The sequence below is a fragment of the Carcharodon carcharias genome, chromosome 28 (assembly GCF_017639515.1).
Source record: "Carcharodon carcharias isolate sCarCar2 chromosome 28, sCarCar2.pri, whole genome shotgun sequence".
Lineage (NCBI taxonomy): Eukaryota > Metazoa > Chordata > Chondrichthyes > Lamniformes > Lamnidae > Carcharodon > Carcharodon carcharias.
Genome location: NC_054494.1, coordinates 13609564 through 13628537, shown reverse-complemented (window position 1 = coordinate 13628537; position 18974 = coordinate 13609564). Strand labels below are relative to the sequence as shown.

The 18974-nt window shown below is 42.5% G+C and overlaps 1 protein-coding gene across 1 annotated transcript in view; it reads left to right on the top strand.

The window, feature by feature from the left end:
• glud1a (glutamate dehydrogenase 1a) overlaps positions 1-18974 on the top strand; it is an 88800-nt gene that overhangs the window by 49286 nt on the left and 20540 nt on the right. Inside the window, exons 6-10 of the mRNA XM_041176213.1 lie at positions 4635-4814; positions 6103-6240; positions 7257-7394; positions 13957-14037; positions 14519-14642. Coding sequence (XP_041032147.1) covers positions 4635-4814; positions 6103-6240; positions 7257-7394; positions 13957-14037; positions 14519-14642 — 661 coding nt within the window. The remainder of the gene's footprint in view (positions 1-4634; positions 4815-6102; positions 6241-7256; positions 7395-13956; positions 14038-14518; positions 14643-18974) is intronic.

Here is an 18974-nt window from a genome sequence, read left to right as displayed (position 1 = left end):
AACAGCCCTCTAGATTGGCACCCCATCTACCACCTTAAACATTCACTCCCTCCACCACCAGTGCACACTGGCAACAGTGTTATATCATAAACAAGATTCACTACAGCAGCTCACCAAGGCTCCTTTAACTGCACCTTCTAAATCTGCAACTTCAGCCACCTAGAAGGGCAAGGGCAGTAGATGTACAGGAATGCCACCACCTGCAAGTTCCCCTCCAAGCCACATACCATCCTGACTTGGAACTATATCACCATTCCTTCACTATTGCTGGATCAAAATCCTGGGACTCCTTCCCTAACAGCACTGTGGGTCTACCTACACCACGTGGACTACAACAGTTCAAAAATATAAATAACTTGGATGAAGGGACTGAAGATACGGTTGTTAAATTTGCTGAAGACACAAAGATAGGTGGGAAAGTAAGTTGAGGACGAAAGGAGGTTACAAAGTGACATGGGTTAAGTAAGTGGGCAAAGATCTGGAAAATGCGGTACAATGTGGGCAAGTGTGAAATTGTCCATTTTGGCAGGAAGAATGTAGAAGAAGCAGGGATCTGGGTGTCCTAGTGCATGAATCACAAAAGGCTAGTATGCAGGTACAGCAAGCAATTAGGAAAGCTAATAGAATGTGGAGTGGAGGTTACAATCTGATCAGCCATGATCTTATTGAATGGCAGAGTAGGCTGGAGGAGCCAACCCTGCTTCTAATAAGTAGGTTTGTATGTAAGACAGCTCACCACCACCTTCTCTAGTAATTAGGGTTGGGCAACAAATACTGGACTTCTTAACGATGCTCACATCCCATGAAAGAATTTTTTAAAACTGTTCAACTGTAGGCAATCCATAATTCATGAGGTCTGTTTTCCTTGTCCACAAGTTGCTGCACAATTTACACAATATGGCAAGCTCCATTAAATTACACTTCAACAAAGCGATGGAAACTGCTTGACAAACCAGCTATTGGCTGAAACAAAAACAAAAATTGCTGGAAAAACTCAGCAGGCCTGACAGCATCTGTGGAGAGAAAGACAGTTAACATTTTAAGCATGTACAGTTTGTGATAGGAGCTGGATCTGTAATTGCATCAGATTACCAAGAGATGGCAGATCAGTGTGTGTTATGAATTCTAATTGTGTATGCAAGTGAAATAGTATCACTTTTGGAAAATTTGTTGAGGGACGTTCTCAGACACTCACATGCACTGCCCTGTTGTGATGCGATAGAGACATCCACTACAGTTCCTCTTACAATTTCCATCATATCAATTGTGGGCATTGGCCAAGTGGGGAACAGCTCTAAGGAAGCAATGGACCAACACCTCTATTGTGTAGAGACCCTTCCACATTCTTTTGTCTCAAGTGCTAAAATGCAAGAAATGGAGAGTAGACTGAATCCCAACCCTGTCACTGCCTACAGCCATGAAGCAACAAGCTGGTTAGCTGCTCAGCTGAAAGGAGGGTGAACCATACATGTTGCTGGGCCCTATTATGAACATCACTGTTCTAAATGGCTGCAGTTAATTGCTTAGTGATTATTTGTGAGTGTGTCATTAGCCAAATGTTATGCATTGTATACAGAAATATTGTTTGAATAGCTTTTTTTCAATGATTATACATGAACTTAACCCAGTTCCCTGGCCAATTACAGTAGATGAAATGACAAATTCAAACATATCACTTTACAACTGAACTATTTTCACCTGTTAACTACCCTCAGTCTAGATCTATGGGAGGCTTCCTGCTCTCAGCCTTCAGTTGATGTCACAGAGAGGCTTTTGGAGTCTCCCAGCACTGGGGAGTTAGCTGTGATATGATTCTAATTGTGTATGCAAGTGAAATAGTATCACTTTTGGAAAATTTGTTGAGGGACGTTCTCAGACACTCACATGCACTGCCCTGTTGTGATGCGATAGAGACATCCACTACAGTTCCTCTTACAATTTCCATCATATCAATTGTGGGCATTGGCCAAGTGGGGAACAGCTCTAAGGAAGCAATGGACCAACACCTCTATTGTGTAGAGACCCTTCCACATTCTTTTGTCTCAAGTGCTAAAATGCAAGAAATGGAGAGTAGACTGAATCCCAACCCTGTCACTACAGGAGGGGGAGGGAGGGGGACTGGAAGGAGTGTCCTGTCAGCTGGGATGTAGTGGCGAGACTTCAGGACAGCAAGAATGTGGACTGTCAGCTTTGAGGTATTTTCCTCGTTGTATGACTGTGAATTATTCCCTCCTGTCCCTTGCTGATCTAAAGCATTTTAACCACCATAATCTATTCCTTGCTCCAGTTCTCTTGTATCTGTTGTCTTCTAAAAGCCAGTTCGGTTTCCAGCATTAAGTTTGCTTGTGCTGCATTTGCAGAGTGTGTATAAAAGAAGGTCAAGGGGAAAGTTGCAGGAACATCTGGCTTGGGGCAGACTTATAATCAGAGTTGGTGGGCTGAAGCATGCCGTGTGGATCAGGGGCAAAAATCCAATGCATTTCCAACAAGATTTGGGTGGTTCTTATAAATGAGTTAAATAGCTTCTTGCATTAATTATTTTTATAGATTGTTTTTGTATTTTGAAAATCTCTGTAATTGGCTGGCAGAGAGGCAGACATAATATGGAACCAACTTGTTTAATTTCTCTTTAGAAGTGGTAGATTTGTTCAGTCTGACAGGTACCAAGTTCTTCTCGATAATAACATGGACATAATTTGAAAATTAATTTGATTTGTGTTCTTCGTTGCCTTGGTTATACTTCTGATCCAAGATTTGATTTGAAACAAATCTGAGCAAATTGGAGTGCAGACTTCCTGTTTCTGTCACAAAATCAATTCTGTGAAGTCTGTCTTGCTTTCTGATAGCCTCCCAGTTTATAAACTCTCAGCTGGGGGAGACAGTAGTGTAGTGGTAATGTCACTGGACTAATAATCCAGAGGCCTAGGCTAAGGTTCTGGGGACATGGACATGGGCTCTAATCCTGCCAAGACAGCTGATGGAATTTAAATTCAGTTAGTAATTTAAAAAAAGCCTGGAATATAAAGCTAGTCTGTGGTGACCATGGCAACTATCATTGATTGTTAAAACCCATCTGGTTCACTAATGTCCTTTGGGGAGGGAAGTCTGCCATCCGATCATGGCTTTGCCTACATGTGACTCCACACCCACAGCAATGTGGTTGACTCTTATCTGCCCCTCTGAAATGGCCTAACAAGGTACTCAGTTCAGTGGTAGTTAGGGATGGGTAACAAATGCTGACCTTGCAAGCGCAGCCCAGATCTCTCAAAAGATAAAGGGGAAAAAAAGTTCCCATCCCCTCCTGAAGACAGACTTGCTGCTTCATTACAGTTACGTTGATGCCTGGCACCCTTCAAAACATCTGCCAGGTGGCCATTCTTCATGGGTGAACCTTATCTTGCTATTTGACTATGGGGCACCACAGCCGAGCCTGATGCTCCCCACTGTGTTCAGGCACCTGTGTTTGCAGCGGGAGGCACACATTTGTGATCAGTGGAGTAGAAACATTCACCTTTTTGTTCCCTTCACTTAGTGAAGACTCAGGCTGCTAAGGCCAATTGCAGTGACCTAACCACTCTTCTGCTAACCACACAGAGCAAGGATCAAACCTGGCACATTCCTGCCCTGTACATTACAACTATTCTTAATTGACTGAGCTTTCAGCTGAGTTCTCTGCTTTGGTTACGACTCATATGAGCAGTAAGCCACTGTAATTTTCCAATAGCTGGAGACATGATGAAATAGATTGGTGTCTGACACTGGTGGGTGTTTCAGTCTTAGAAGTGAGCAGCAGGTAAGAGGACTGGCCCCCTGTCTGCCAGCATTAGTGTGCACCAAATGATTATTTTATTGTGTGTATTGTGATATTATTGGAAAATATTTTTTTCTTTTAAAATAGAGGTCTGTGGGTGTGTCTTAATTGGATTAAAGCCAGCTAGTCTGGGTGCTTTGATGTGTTCTAGTTTTGAGGTGTAAACAGAGAGGTAGTACATTTGCATTTGTTGAATTGAGCATTCGAGAAGCAGGGTGAAAACTGATCTATCTAACAAGTATCAAGCGATGTGTTTATATTACAAATAAAATTGGTATTATGAAAGGGGTTTTATTGTTGGAGAGGTTTAGTTCAGAGGTTGGTGATACAATGAGAATTTACATTCAATGAGCGGTGCTAGGTATAACTTCAACAGTGTTGTGTATGTAGAGCAGAGTCAATGTGAGATCAACAGCAGCTGTAAGCCTCCAACTGACTCCACAGGAACCAAAGTGAAAAGAACTTCATTTTGAATTTGTAAGATGAAAATGCCTTGCCTGGTGTTTGGTTAAGTCTATGGGTTGCTGTTGCCTTAATGGAGATTAGTTTGGGAATTCGTTATAAGTTATGATAGTAATTTGAAGCCATGTGTATATATATTTTAACCTGTGTAAATTAATAAAATGTTTCATTTAGTTTAATGTAAAACCTCGAACTGGTGGTCTGATTCCTGAATTTAGAGTTGCATCTCAAACATAGCACTTTAAACAACTATCATAACCTATAATTTTAAGTTTCCCTCTGGGATTTTTAAAAAAATAGCTTTACCAACTGCATCGTATAGGTATACATTTTACATGTATGTAAATTATCTCTGTTGTAGGATATAAATGCTCACGCCTGTGTGACTGGTAAGCCCATCAGCCAGGGTGGCATTCACGGCCGTATTTCTGCTACAGGACGTGGCGTCTTCCATGGGATAGAAAACTTCGTCAATGAAGCATCCTACATGAGTGTTTTGGGAATGACCCCCGGCTTTGGAGATAAAACCTTCGTTATTCAGGTTTGTAGTGGATACTGAACAATGAACTGACTTTACTTTGTCTTCTGCCCTGTTCCTTCCAGTGTTAGTGCCCTGAGCTATGGGTTTTGTCCTTTTACTCCACTTTATAGAGATAGAAAAAGAAAAGCTGAAAGCAGTGTAATTAATTTAACTCTGCTATATTTTGAGTTTACATTCAGTGTTCTAACTGGGTGCTGTCACCAATCATTCCCAAACCTGCATCCCTTTATGATCCGGATAAGCCTTCGTCTACCCAACATCTAGGTAAATGGTGAGACCCGGATAGAATGCAAAGCCTTTGCCAATATGCACTGGCTTACTGGAACGCAGCATACTTCCATGTGATTCTCTTCATGCTCAATAATCGATCAGTTTGTTCAAGTCTTTGGCAAAAAACCAACTGATGTGGAAAGGTCATCTTTTGAATCTGGCGATGAATTATTGCACTGAGTTCTAGATGCCTGCAATTGGATAAAACAGTAGGTCTCTTCAAGTTGCATGTGGCAAATTGAAATATTTTAGCAGTCTGAATGAAAACTAGGACTTGCTGTTTTCTCTGGTGAAAAATTATTTTTAGAAATCCTTATGATGGCTATTTTGCTGCGGCATAGTTTTTGCCTTGGGTATTATTGGACCCTTGTATTCATTTGGAAACTGTGTTGTCCTGGATAAAATCATTATTGCATATAGATTACAAATTAATTGGTTCAAATTCCAGCCTGTACTAAATTAGCCAGGGCAGCCCTTGGAATACTTCATAAAAACAAAAATCCAAAACAAAAACAGAATTACCTGGAAAAACTCAGCAGGTCTGGCAGCACCAGCGGAGAAGAAAAGAGTTTTTTCTTCTCCACCGGTGCTGCCAGACCTGCTGAGTTTTTCCAGGTAATTCTGTTCTTGGAATACTTCAGTTGACCTCAGTGCCTTGAGCTTGTGAAAGGAAAAAAAAATCCCATCAGGTTTCCTGCTCCTGCTAACTAGTGACTTAATGCTGAAAATTACATATGTGTGGATATCTGGTGAGGCAAGAGTGGTCTGAACAGTGATGTGATCCACAAGAAGAATATTTAGTAAAGTGAGGTACCAGAGTTGCTATTGGTATCCATAGGACATTCCCCAGCAAAAGGTATTGTTTTATGGGAGTGATAAGAAAATGATGAAGGGAGGAACTTCAAGGAAAAATGTTTCTAGTGCACATCTATTTTCAGAGCTTTCAAAGACCTTTGCACAAAGCGCCAACACTGGTAATAATTTAACCAACTCTTGTATTTCTCTTATTACCCCACAGGGATTTGGTAATGTAGGTATGCACTCAATGAGGTACCTACACCGCTATGGAGCCAAGTGTATCGGCGTTGGTGAATTGGATGGCTCAATTTGGAATGATGACGGAATTGACCCGAAGGAGCTAGAGGATTACAAACTGGTATGTGAATGTTACTGGAACTTTGATCCATCATGGGTCAAGAAGGGTTAGTAATTTTCTACAGCCCTATTTTCATGGGGAGACAGATGGTGGTGTAGCGACAATGTCACTGGGCTAGTAACCCAGAAGCCCAGGCTAATTCTCCAAAAACATTGGTTCAGATCGCACAATGGCAGCTATTGGACTTTACATTTAATTAATAAATCTGGAATTGAAAGCTAATCTCAGTAATGGTGACCATGAAACTATCATATATTGTTATAAAAATCTATCTGGTTCACCAATGTCCTTTAGGGAAGGAAATCTGCCATCCTAACGTGGGCTTGCCTACATGTGACTGCAGACCCAGCAATGTGGTTGGCTCTTAACTGCCATCTGAAATGGCCTAGCAAGCCACTCAGTTCAAGGGCAATTAGTGATGGGCAGCAAATGCTGGCCTTAGCAATGATGCCCATATCCCATGAAAGAATAAAGAAAAAAAATTCACTGCTAGTTGTCATCAGCCTATTTGTATATTGTAACTGGCTATTTTCAACTAAAGACAGCTCCACATTGGATTCAGCAGCTGATAGGCGTTTTGTTTTTGAGTCTGCGCTGAACAAGAAATGAAACTGTTTCATTTTACTGAAAACAATTGCAGTTTTATGGGTACATTGTATTAGATTAATAGAGTAGAGAACTTCTGGAGATTTAGTTGCTATGCAGTCTAACAGCCACGGTGCTGCTGCTGCTATCAACAACAGACAAGCTGATTCAGAACCGAATAGATTTTTCAGTCCATTTTTTCCACAGAATTGGAAGTGATTTTCTAATCTGAGGTTCAAATGACTTATGAACTGAAGTTTTCAGATTAAGACATCTGTGTACCCCCTTTTGAGAAGGTTTTTTATAATTATTAAAACGTTATCATTTTTTAGCCTGCTACATCCCGCCAAAATTGCATACCAAACTCCTTATTCAAACTGCAGAGTTTAATGGTTTTGAGCTCTTCTTATCCTATTGGTTTGTGTATACAGGCAAATGGAACTATTGTTGGATTCCCTAAAGCACGGCCTTATGATGGCAACGTCCTGGAGGCAGAATGTGACATCCTCATCCCTGCAGCCGGTGAGAAGCAGCTGACCAAGAGCAATGCGTGGAAAGTCAAGGCAAAGGTGAGCAGAAATCTTGCGTCCCTACCTTCATGTTGGTAAGAAGAAAATGTGCCCTTTACCCACCTCAATTAAAACACCTTGTTTCTGTCCTCTACAATATAGGGTGCACTTTTTGTAATTTCCCCCTGCAACTGCACTGAGATGACAGAACCATTGTTCCTCGTCTCCCTTCAATAATAACTTATGACAAAGCATGATTGTGGTTAGTTTAATAATGCAGTCATTCTGTTAATGAGATTAAAAACCAGCTGCATTCAAAATCATATCCCTAACTTGAAACAAATGTCAGAAATGTTTGTTCAGATGTCTCTACGCATTAAGCAACACAATTCAAACAAGAATATAATGAAAGATTTGTTCACATGACTGGCAGATTTTAAGCTAACAGTAGTTCCAAATCCAAGAATCCATGACCACTGCGTTTGGGGATATTTAATTGACTTAGACTGAACTAAGGTCTGGATGTTCAAAGATTATGTCAGACCAGTTAGCTGCTGCAGTCTGTAAGAATGCGAAACAGGAATAACCATGTATATAAAAGCTAATTACAAGCTGATTAACCCACAAGGGCTAGGTCTGAGGAAATGCAGAGACTTGGAACAAATATTTTGTATTTGTGTTCATGGTAAAAGACACAAAAAAGATCCCAATAATAGAAAATCGGGGAGCAAAAAGGAGGGAGGAACTTGAAAAGACAATCATTATCACTAGGGAAAAAACGCTAAGCCAGCTTGAAGTCTCCTGTACCTGATGGTCTTAAAAAAAGTGGCTACAGAGATAGAGTTGTAATCTTCCAAAATTTCTAGTTGTGTAAAGGTCCCAGTTGATTGGAATACCACAAAAATAATGCCCCTATTCAGGGATAAAGGGAGACAGAAAGCAGGAAACTATGGCCAGTTAGCCTAATGTCAAGGAAGTAGAAGCAGGATATTGAGAATATCATAATACAATCAAGCAGAGTCAACATGGTCTTATGGAACAGAAATAGTGTTTGATTTATTAGAGTTCTTTGACTATGTAACGAGCAGGATGGATAAAGGGGAACCAGTAGATGTGATGAATTTGGATTTCCGAAAGGCCTTTGATAAGATGTCACACAAAAGGTCACTACATGAGATAAGAGTTCATGGTTTTGGGGTGATACATTAGCATGGATAGAGAGGATTGGCTTACTAACAAAGAGTCAGGATAAGTGGGTCATTTTCAGGTTGGCAAACTAACTAGTGGAGTGCGACAGGGATCAGTGCTGGGCCTCAACTGTTTTCCACCTATATTAATGACTTGGATGAATGAACTGAATGTATTGTAGATGGATTTGTTGAAAATATAGTTGGGAACGCAAGTTGAGAAGATCAGTGCAAAGAGATATAGGCAGATGGGGTATAATGTTGGAAAATGAGGTTATCCCCTTTGGTAGGAAGAATAGAAAAGCAAAATATTATTTAAATGGAGAGAGACTACAGGATGCTGCAGTACTGAGGGATCTGGGTGCCCTCATACACGAAACACAGTTTGGCTATGTAGATACAGCATGCAACTAGGAACCCAAATGGAATGCTGTCCCCTATTGCAAGAGGGATGGAGCATAAAAGTAGGGAAGTCTTGCTACAGCTGTACAGGGCATTGGTGAGACTACATCAAGAGTATTCTGTACAGTTTTGGTTTCCTTATTTAAGGAGGAAGATACTTGCATTGGAGGCAGTTCAGAGAAGGAAGGTTCAATATCTTAATATTAAAACAAAAAATGCTGGAAAAACTCTGTCTGAAAGTATTTGTGGAGAGAGAAACAGGGTTAACATTTCGAGTCCACACGATTCTACTTCAGAGCTAAAGAGAAGTAGTTGTGTGATGGAATTTATACTGTTTAAGGGGGATGGAGCAGGTAAAGCAGAATACAAGGTCAGCGATAGGTGGAGAGACTGACAAAGATGTCATGGATACGAGACAAAGGGAGTGTTTAATGGTAGTGATTAAAAAAGATGCTGATAGTGGCACAAAGGTAAGAAAGCAGAATGTGTTAATAGCAGAACTCAGCACTCTTGTGAAAGAACAGCATAGAACAAGTGACAGATGGCTGTTTTGTGGGGAAGAGGGGCTGGTGGTTGGGGGGGGAAAACAAGATTTAAAAACAGATAAAACAATGAATGAATAAAAATGGAAATAAGTAAATAAAAATAAAAATAAATTTTTTAAAAAGGGGTTAAGAAAGGGGCAAAGATAGAGGAGAGAGTTCATGGTCTGAAGTTGTTGAACTTAATGTTAAGTCCGGAAGGCTGTAAAGTGCCTAGTTGGAAGATGAGGTGCTGTTCTTCCAGTTTGCGTTGAGCTTCACTGGAACATTGCAGCAGGCCAAGAACGGACATGTGGGCATGAGAACAGGGTGGTGTGTTGAAATGGCAAGCGACAGGAAGGTCTGGGTCATGCTTGCGGACAGACCAAAGGTGTTCCACAAAGCGGTCACCCAGCCTGTGTTTGGTCTCCCATTGTCCAGGAGACCACATTGGCTGCAGTGAATGCGGTAGACCAAATTGAAGGAGGTGCAAGTGCTTCACCTGAATGGAGTGTTTGGGCCCTTGGATGATGAGGAGGTAAAGGGGCAAGTATTGCACCTTTTGTGAATGCATAAGATGGTAGTGTAGGAAGGGGATGGGGTGTTGGGGGTGATGGAGGAGTGGACCTGGGTGTCACGGAGAGAACGGTTCCTACAGAATGCTGATGGGTGGCGGTGGGGGGAAGATGTGTTTGGTGGTGGCATCATGCTGGAGTTGGTGGAAATGGTGGAGGATGATCTTTGAATGTGGAAGCTGGTGGGATGAAAAGTGAGGACAAGGGGGACCCTATCATGGTTCTGGGAGGGAGAGATGGGTTAGATACAGTTGCAGGTCCTGTCAATCACAGTGGTGGGGGAAACCTCAGTTAAGGAAAAAGGATGGCATGGCAGGAGCACTTTTTAGCTCTGAAGAAGAGTTATGCAGACTTGAAATGTTAACTCTGTTTCTCTCCCCACAGATGCTGTCAGACCTGAAGTATTTTCTGTTTTTATTTCATATTTCCAGCAGCCACAGTATTTTGCTTTTATCTTTTTGCTTTCACTATCTTGATTCTTGGGGTGAGGAGGTTGTCATTTGAGGAAAGTTGAGTAGGTTGTGCCTATTCTCATTGACGTTTATAAGGATGAGACATTATCTTATTGAAATAAATAAGATTCTGAGGGGGTGTGACAGATTAGATGCTGAGAGGCTGTTTCCTCTCATGGAATCTAGAGCATAATTTCTTAGCTCATCCCTAACTTTCAACCAGGCGCAGAAACATCCCTAGAATGGACAGGGGCCCCTGATTTGGAGAGGGAATATGTAAGCCAAAGAAACAAAGCTAATACCTACTGGTTGTGGGGCCTTCTGCGACGTTGTCAAAATAGCCTCCAGAGGGCCTCCAACCCTGCTGCTGTTCCTTGCAGGTCTAGAAAAATAATTGTTTTGTGGTTACAAGTTACTGGCAGCTCCTTCTCAGACTCTCCAGACTAAAGAAGCTGAATACATTCTCTAAGGCTGGTTTCAATTGAGAGTTAACTTGCTGAGTGGAAATGAGCTGGCAGACAGCCTGGCATAACTCCCACCTACAATGTAAATGTTTATTTGATGCTTCCTGTCTCAGATGGGAGCTTTCTGACCATACTGTGGGACACCAAGAAATGTACACAAAGCACAAAGGGTAGAAATCTGACATAGCGACAGTGGGTCTCGACCTCTTTTTCCCCACTTCTGCATTTGAACAAAATCAGCGCCACTTATATAAAGCAGCGATGGAACTGAACTTTTTCTGCCATCATGTGGTGTTAGCAAACCTTAACAACCACAACAACAAAGTGCACTTATTTATTATGTAGTGCCATTAATATAACAATGTCAAAGGCATTTCACAGGAATGTTGCCAAACAAAATTTGACACCAAGTCATATAAGAAAACAAGCGACCAAAAGCTTGCTCAGAGGTACGTTTTAAGCAGCATCTTGAATGAAAAGGAAGGTACAGGGAGGTGGTGAGGTTTAGGGAGGGAATTCCAAAACTTGGGGCCTAGGTAGCTGAAGGCGTGGCTGCCAATAGAAGGCAATTTTAAAATCTGGACTGCTCAAGAAGCTAGGACTAGAAGAGCACATATATGTGGGTTGTATGGTTGGAAAAGGCTACAGAGATAGGGCGGGGCAAAAACATGGGCAAATTAGAACATAAGGATGAGAATTTTAACATTAAAATGATGCTGGGCTGGGAGCCAATGTTGGTCAGGAAGCACAGGGATGATGCTGCGCCACATTTATCCAAACATTTTGTCCTTGAATTGCGTAAGTTCACACTGGCTTCTCATGGGCCACATGTAAAGTTTAAATTTGTGGTGTCTTTAATTTGCATATGCCTTATTACAAATGAACCAAGCTAAAAACAGCTGTTCCAACCTACCATACCCACAAAATTCAGAAAGGAGAAACTCAGAATAAGGCAGCCATTGTGTCTATCATGTCTATGCTGGCTCATTTTCTCAATTAGACCCCCTCCCCTGCTCTATCCCCATAGCTCTGTAATCTCTTCCCTTTTTCAAAATATATATGTTTTTTAAATTACTGTTGAGCCTGCTTTGACCGTTCTCTCGGGCAGTGTATTCCAGATCATGACTTGCTGTCTAAAGAAGACTTCTCCTAGTTCTTTTGCCAATCAGTTAATCTGTGCCCGCTGGTTTCTGACCCTTCTGCTATACGAAACAGGATAAATAGGGAAAAACTATCAAAACCCCTTGTGTCAAAGAATTGTGTAAAACTAGGGCTCAATTGCCTGGGCTTTGCACTTCAGAAATGAGTCAGAGGTCTACAGCACAGGAAAAGACCCTCGCATCCCCACTAAACCTCCTGCCCTTTACCTTAAATCTACGCCCTCTGGTTATTGATCCCTCTGCCAACGGGAAAAGCTCCTTCCTGTCTACCCTACCTCTGCCCCTCATAATTTTGTTCACCTCAATCATGCCCCCTGCTCAATCTCCTCTGCACCAGGGAAAATAACCCCAGTCTATCCAATCTCTCCTCATAACTAAAACTCTCCAGCCCAGGCAGCATCCTGGTAAATCTCCTCTGCACTCTCTCTAGTGCAATCACATCCTTATGATGTGTTGCTTTGTAATCATTCATAAATGTAAACACTAGCCAAGTGATAACGCTGCACATTCACAAATAAAGGTCCCGATAATCTTTTTGGTGGTAGTTGAGGGGCAACTGCAGGCCAGTAGAGCAGCAGAACCAAAAACAAAAATAACTGGAAAAACTCAGCAGGTCTGACAGCATCTGCAGAGAGGAACACAGTTAACATTTCGAGTCCGTATGACTCTTCATCAGAAGATTTCTATAGTATGTACAGTCTGGACATAAAGTATCCATTTGGCTGTTGCTGCCACTGACTTCCAAATCAGAAGTTTGGGTTCAAGTTTCCAATTATGAACTTGATGCTTCAGCACATTAGGGAGGTTGGGTGGGGGGTGGTTTTGTGTCCCCCCCCTTTGATGAAATCTTAAACTGAGACCCCCCCATCTCTTGTCTCTGTATGTAAAGGATCCCACTGTGTTATTTGTAGAACTGCAAGTTCTCATATTGCACTAGCTAATATTCCTCCCTTGACTAACACCACACACAAAAATTATCTGGTCGCTCATTGCTATTCCTGAATTGTGTGTGCAAATCCATTAATGAGCATGTAGGTGGCTTGAATTTCAAATTTAATCTATTGGTTTATAAAGTGTTTGTGTATTCGCACTTCCTGAGTACACAAGGTGTCCAAAAATGGAATATCTTTCCGGGCATCGTCCTTGGCTCATAGGTGACACACTCCCTTTTGAGTTTGGTCTGGGGTTCAAGCCCCGTTCTGCAGACTTGGTCCCAGGCAAGTACTGAGGGAACACTGCACTGCTAGGGTCTTTTGGCTGCGATGTTATGCTGAGGCTACGTCCACTTCCTTTCAGGTATTGTTTTTATGTCATGTGCCATCCCCCCCCCCCCCCCCCCCCAAAAAAAAAAAAACTGGTGTACAAGCGTCTTCTCTGGCAGCACCTAATTTAAAACATATATATTTTCTCTTGAGCTTTCCTTGTGTCTCCTATTAGGAAGGTCTTGATTGCTAAAATTGCTTAACATGGGTGGTGGTACTTTGTGTTTGAATCAGGATAATGAGTGCTAGCAGACAGAGTTAGCTCTTGGGACCATCACAGCTGAGTAGGCAGATCTTGATTCAGTGCATTCCTCGCATTCGCACATGTAGAGGTCACTGGAATAAAGGAAGATTTTGTATTTGTTTTAACACATTATTACATCCTCAGGATGCGTGGCCACTAATACTGTGGTGGAGAAATTGGGAGATATGAAAGAGGCTAGTATTGGATGAGCACAGAGATCTCTCAGGGTCGTAGTTATAGAGGAATTTAGAGATGGTGGGTGGGGGGGGGCAAAGTCATGATGGGATTTAAAGACAAGAAAATATACTTGTGCACTATACACTGACATTGATGCCAACCTTCTCATTTTTCACAGATCATTGCTGAAGGTGCCAATGGGCCGACAACTCCAGAAGCCGACAAGATCTTCATGGAGAGGAACATCATGGTTATTCCAGTGAGTTATTGTTTAACTTGCTGTTTCACATCTAAATGGGTATTGCCCTTCTCTCCTAATGGCTGCTGCTTTCTATTAATCTCTTTATAACTGACCCTGCAGATGCAATGAGCTCTTTATAACTGGCCCTCCAGATGTAATGAGCTATGTCAATCATGGCACTTCCTGATTAAGATCACTTTCACTCACATTGTGTTTCAGCCCTGACTTGAGATCTTTCCTGAGAAGCCTCTTGCTTATTTGAGGATTGACCACTTTTGTTAAAAAGATAAACTACATGCATATTTTTGGGGTTGTGGGGGGCGGGTGGATGCAGCAACCAGTCTCCTGCCCTGTTCCTACATTGCTGCAGCTAAGGAAGGATCCTGAAGAAAAGAGTGTATGAAATCATGCTTCATTCAGCAAGTTGGTGCTACAATAGACTGCACTACATGGGACAATGCGATCCTGATCTGTGTAACTATTTTCCCCTCCTTTGCAGGACCTGTACTTGAATGCTGGTGGTGTCACCGTTTCCTACTTTGAGTGGCTGAAAAATCTGAACCATGTTAGCTATGGCCGTCTGACCTTCAAATATGAGCGAGACTCCAACTACCATCTGCTAAGTAAGTGACGTGGAGGCTTTCATGAAGAGGTATTTGAGTACAATATTGAAGGCCAACACTCCATGGGAACATCATAGAGTGATTTTGTGGTTCTTTGATCTGGATTTATGATTCAACAATGCAATGAGATAAATGATAGTGGGTTCCAAAGCCTTCACTCAGGCAAAAGTAGAGCCATTACAGTTGGCATGTCCATGGGCTAGGAAATGGGGGAAATCTGTCAGCAGTTCCACTCTTAATTGCTGTCTGCTGATTCTTGCTGGAATGCTAACAGACATTTGGTCAGGGCACATTTTTGATCTTCACAGAGGAATATTCACTGTCCAGGCTCCAAATGGTCATTTGGGTAAGATGCTGGAGGGCTGAAACTCATGTGGAGTTCTACCCCAGTATAGATTAGGGGCTAACAAGAGAAAATTATGGGAGACACAATCTCTCACCTTTTGGGAGCTATTTTTAAGACCTTCCTAAACAGAGGGGGCAATTCTTTCTATTAAATAATATTTTAGAGGGCGTCATTAATTTTGGGCCCTGACACCTGTGACTTTGGCTTTAACCCAGCACAGATGGTGGGTAAAACTTATCAAAGGTTCCCGTTGAGCAGTCACAGACACACAAGATTCCTCAAGGTAATAATTCTGCATTATTATTCTGGCTTAATGACTGCTTTAAGGAATCATGTGGCTGGCCTCATTTCTTCTTTGGATTTAATCTGTTTGCTACAGTTCTTGAGGGTTTTGTGTTAATGTCAGGGATTGTGCTTCCTATCCTCTGAAATACAGCGACTAATAAGTTAGTGTGCACAGTGCTTTTGATGGTTATACATATTTAAGGGGTAGGCCTTGAGTTGGCCTGGTGCATTTGGTGGTGTACAATTCTATAAGAATGGCACTAAGTGGAGGAGGGAGCTATCAGAGTTTGGCACCCAAGGACTGCGCACATGCAAACAATTTATAGCCGCACCAACAAAAAATGACCTGTAACTTAATTAAAAGTAATGTTGCGGTAAGTGCACAGACTTTTAAATGGTTATACACTGCACCTTTTATGTTGTAAGATGAGCTGCTGTAATTCCCTTGCCAGAGCTTGTGATGACAGAATTAAACACATAACAGGTAATTTGGCAGGGTGGGAGAGGAATCATGAAGTGTCTGTCTGCTGCATAAATAATAATGAAATTATCAGGCCTGACTTGGCTTAGAGCTGTTGAGATGAACACCAGGCATTGAAAAGTGTAGAATAAAAACAGAGCATGCTGGGAAAGCTCAACAGGCCAGGCAGCACCTGTGAAGAGAGAAAGAGTTGACATTTCAGCTTAATGACCTTTCATAACTAGGAAAAGCTAGTGACGTGTTAAGTTTTGAGCAAGCACAGAGGCAGGGAAAACAGAGTGGAGGGGAAGAACAAAAGGGAATTTGTGTGGAATTGAAGGCTGGAGAATTAAAATAAGAGGTGACTGGAAGCTCATTTCTTCTTTGGATTTAATCTGTTTGCTCCAAATCTTGAGGGTTTTGTGTTAATGTCAGGGATTGTGCTTCCTATCCTCTGAAATACAGCAACTAATTAGTTAGTATGCACAGTGCTTTTGATGGTTATACATATTTAAGGAGTAGGAAGGAAGCTGTTCCACAAAGCAGTCACTCAATCTGCATTTGGTGTCCCAATGTAGAGGAAACTGTATCATGAACAGTGAGTGCAATAAATTACAATGCAGTACGAGCAAATTGGTTGTTTCACCTCGGAGTGTTTGGATCCCTGGTTGGTGGTGAGAGGAGGTAAAAGAGGAGGAGTTTCTAACTTCTGAATGTATGTATGGAAAGGGGAGGGGTTGTTGCAAATGATTGAGTAGTGGAGCAGGGTGTTTCAAAAGGAACAACCCCTTTCGAATGCTGGGAGGGAAGATATATTTGGTGGCAGAATTGGTGGATGAATCATTGAATGTGGAGGCTGGTGAGGTTGAAGGTGAGAACTGGGGAACCCTACCGTGGTTTAAGGAGAGAGGGGAAGGGGCAAAAAGCAGAAGTGCGGGAAATGGAACAGATGCGGTCAAGAGCCCTGTCATCTACAGTGACGAGAATCTTCATCTGAGAAATCACAGAATCTCACAGTACAGAAGAGGCCCTTTGGCCCATCGAGTCTGCACCAACACATGAGAAACACCTGACCTACCTACCTAATCCCACTTACCAGCACTTGGACCATAGCCTTGAATATTATGACATGCCAGGTGCTCATCCAGGTACTTTTTAAAGGATGTGAGGCAACCCACCTCCTCCACCCTCCCAGGCAGCGCATTCCAGACTGTCACTCAGTATAAAAGTTTTCCTCACATCCCCCCCACCCCGGCCCCCAAACCTCCCGCCCACCGCCTTGAATTTATGTCCCCTTGTGACTGACTTTTCAACTAAGGGGAACAGCTGCTCCCTACCCACCCTGTCCATGCCCCTCATAATCTTGTACACCTCGATCAGGTCGCCCCTCAGTCTTCTCTGCTCCAACGAAGACAACCCAAGTCTACCCAACCTCTCTCCAGAACTTAAATGTTTCATGCCAGGCAACATCCTGGTGAATCTCCTCTGCACCCCCTCCAGTGCAATCACATCCTTCCTATAATGTGGCGACCAGAACTGCACACAGTACTCCAGCTGTGGCCTCACCAAGGTTCTATACAACTCCAACATAATCTCCCTACTTTTGTAATCTGTGCCCCGATTGATAAAGGCAAGTGTCCTATATGCCTTTTTCACCACCCGAGTAACATGCCCTTCCGCCTTCAGAGATCTATGGACACACACGCCAACATCCCTTTGTTCCTCAGAACTTCCTAGTGTCAGGCTGTTCATTGAATACTTCCTCAACAAATTACTCCTTCCAAAATGTATCACCTCATACTTTTCAGGGTTAAGTTCCATCTGCCACTTATCTGGCTATTTGACCATCTCGTCTATATCTTCCTGTAGCCCAAGACACTCAACCTCACTGTTAATCACCCAGCCAATCTTTGAGTCATCCGCAAACTTACTAATCCACCCCCCCCACGTAGTCATCTATGTCGTTTATATAAATGATGAATGATAGGGGACCAAGCACAGATCCTTGTGGTACGCCACTGGACACTGGCTTCCAATCACTAAAGCATCTTTCTGTCATCACCTTCCGTCTCCTACAACTAAGCCAATTTTGAATCCACTTTATCAAATTACACTGTATCCCATGTGCTTTTGCCTTCTTTATTAGTCTCCCATGTGGGACATTGTCAAAGGCTTTGCTGAAATCCATATAAACTACATCAACTGCACTACCCTCATCTACACACCTGGTCACCACCTCAAAAAAATACAATCAAATTTGTTAGGCATGATCTCCCTATGACAAAGCCATGCTGGCTATCCCTGATCAAACCTTGCCTCTCCAAGCGGAGATAGATTCTCTCCTTCAGAATTTTCTCCAAAAGTTTCCCTACCACTGACGTGAGACTCACTGGTCTGTAGTTCCCTGGCTTATCTCCACAACCCTTCTTCAATAGCGAAACCACATTAGCTGCTCTCCAGTCCTCTGGCACCTCCCCCGTGGCCAGAGAGGAATTAAAAATTTGGGTGAGAGCCCCCGCGATCTCCTCCCTTGCCTCCTTCAGCAGTCTGGGATACAAGTCATCCGGACCTGGAGATTTGTCCACTTTAAGCCTACCAGCACCTCCAATACTTTGTCACTCCCGATATCAATTTGCTCAAGAACCTCGCAGTCTCTCTCCCCGAGTTCGATACCTTCATCCTCATTTTCTTAGGTGAAGATGGATGTGAAGTATTCATTCAACACGCTAGCGATGTCCTCTGGCTCCATGCATGGATTGCCCCCTCGGCCCCTAATAGGCCCTACTCTTTCCGTGTTATCCTCTTCGCATTGATATAGAATATCTTGGGATATACCAGCCAGAGCTTTCCCATATCCCCTCTTTGCTCTCCTAATTGCTTTAAGCTCCACCCTGCAGTTTTCTGTATTCCACTAATGCCTCTGATGATTTGCTCCCTTTGTACCTGTTAAAAGCCTCTCTTTTCCTTCTCATCACATCCTGAATATCTCTGGTTATCCATGGCTCTCTTGGCTTGTTATTCCTTCCTATTGCCCTAGAGGGAAAATGTTGAGCCTGTATCCTCCCCATTTCCTTTTTGAATGCCCACCACTGCTCCCCTGTAGATTTCCCCACATGTAGCTGTCCCCAGTCTACCTTGGCCAGATCCTGTCTTATTTTACTAAAACCCGTTCTCCCGCAATCCAAAACAGTTTTTTGCAACTTGTCTATTTCTTTGTCCATAACAAGCTTAAATTGTACCA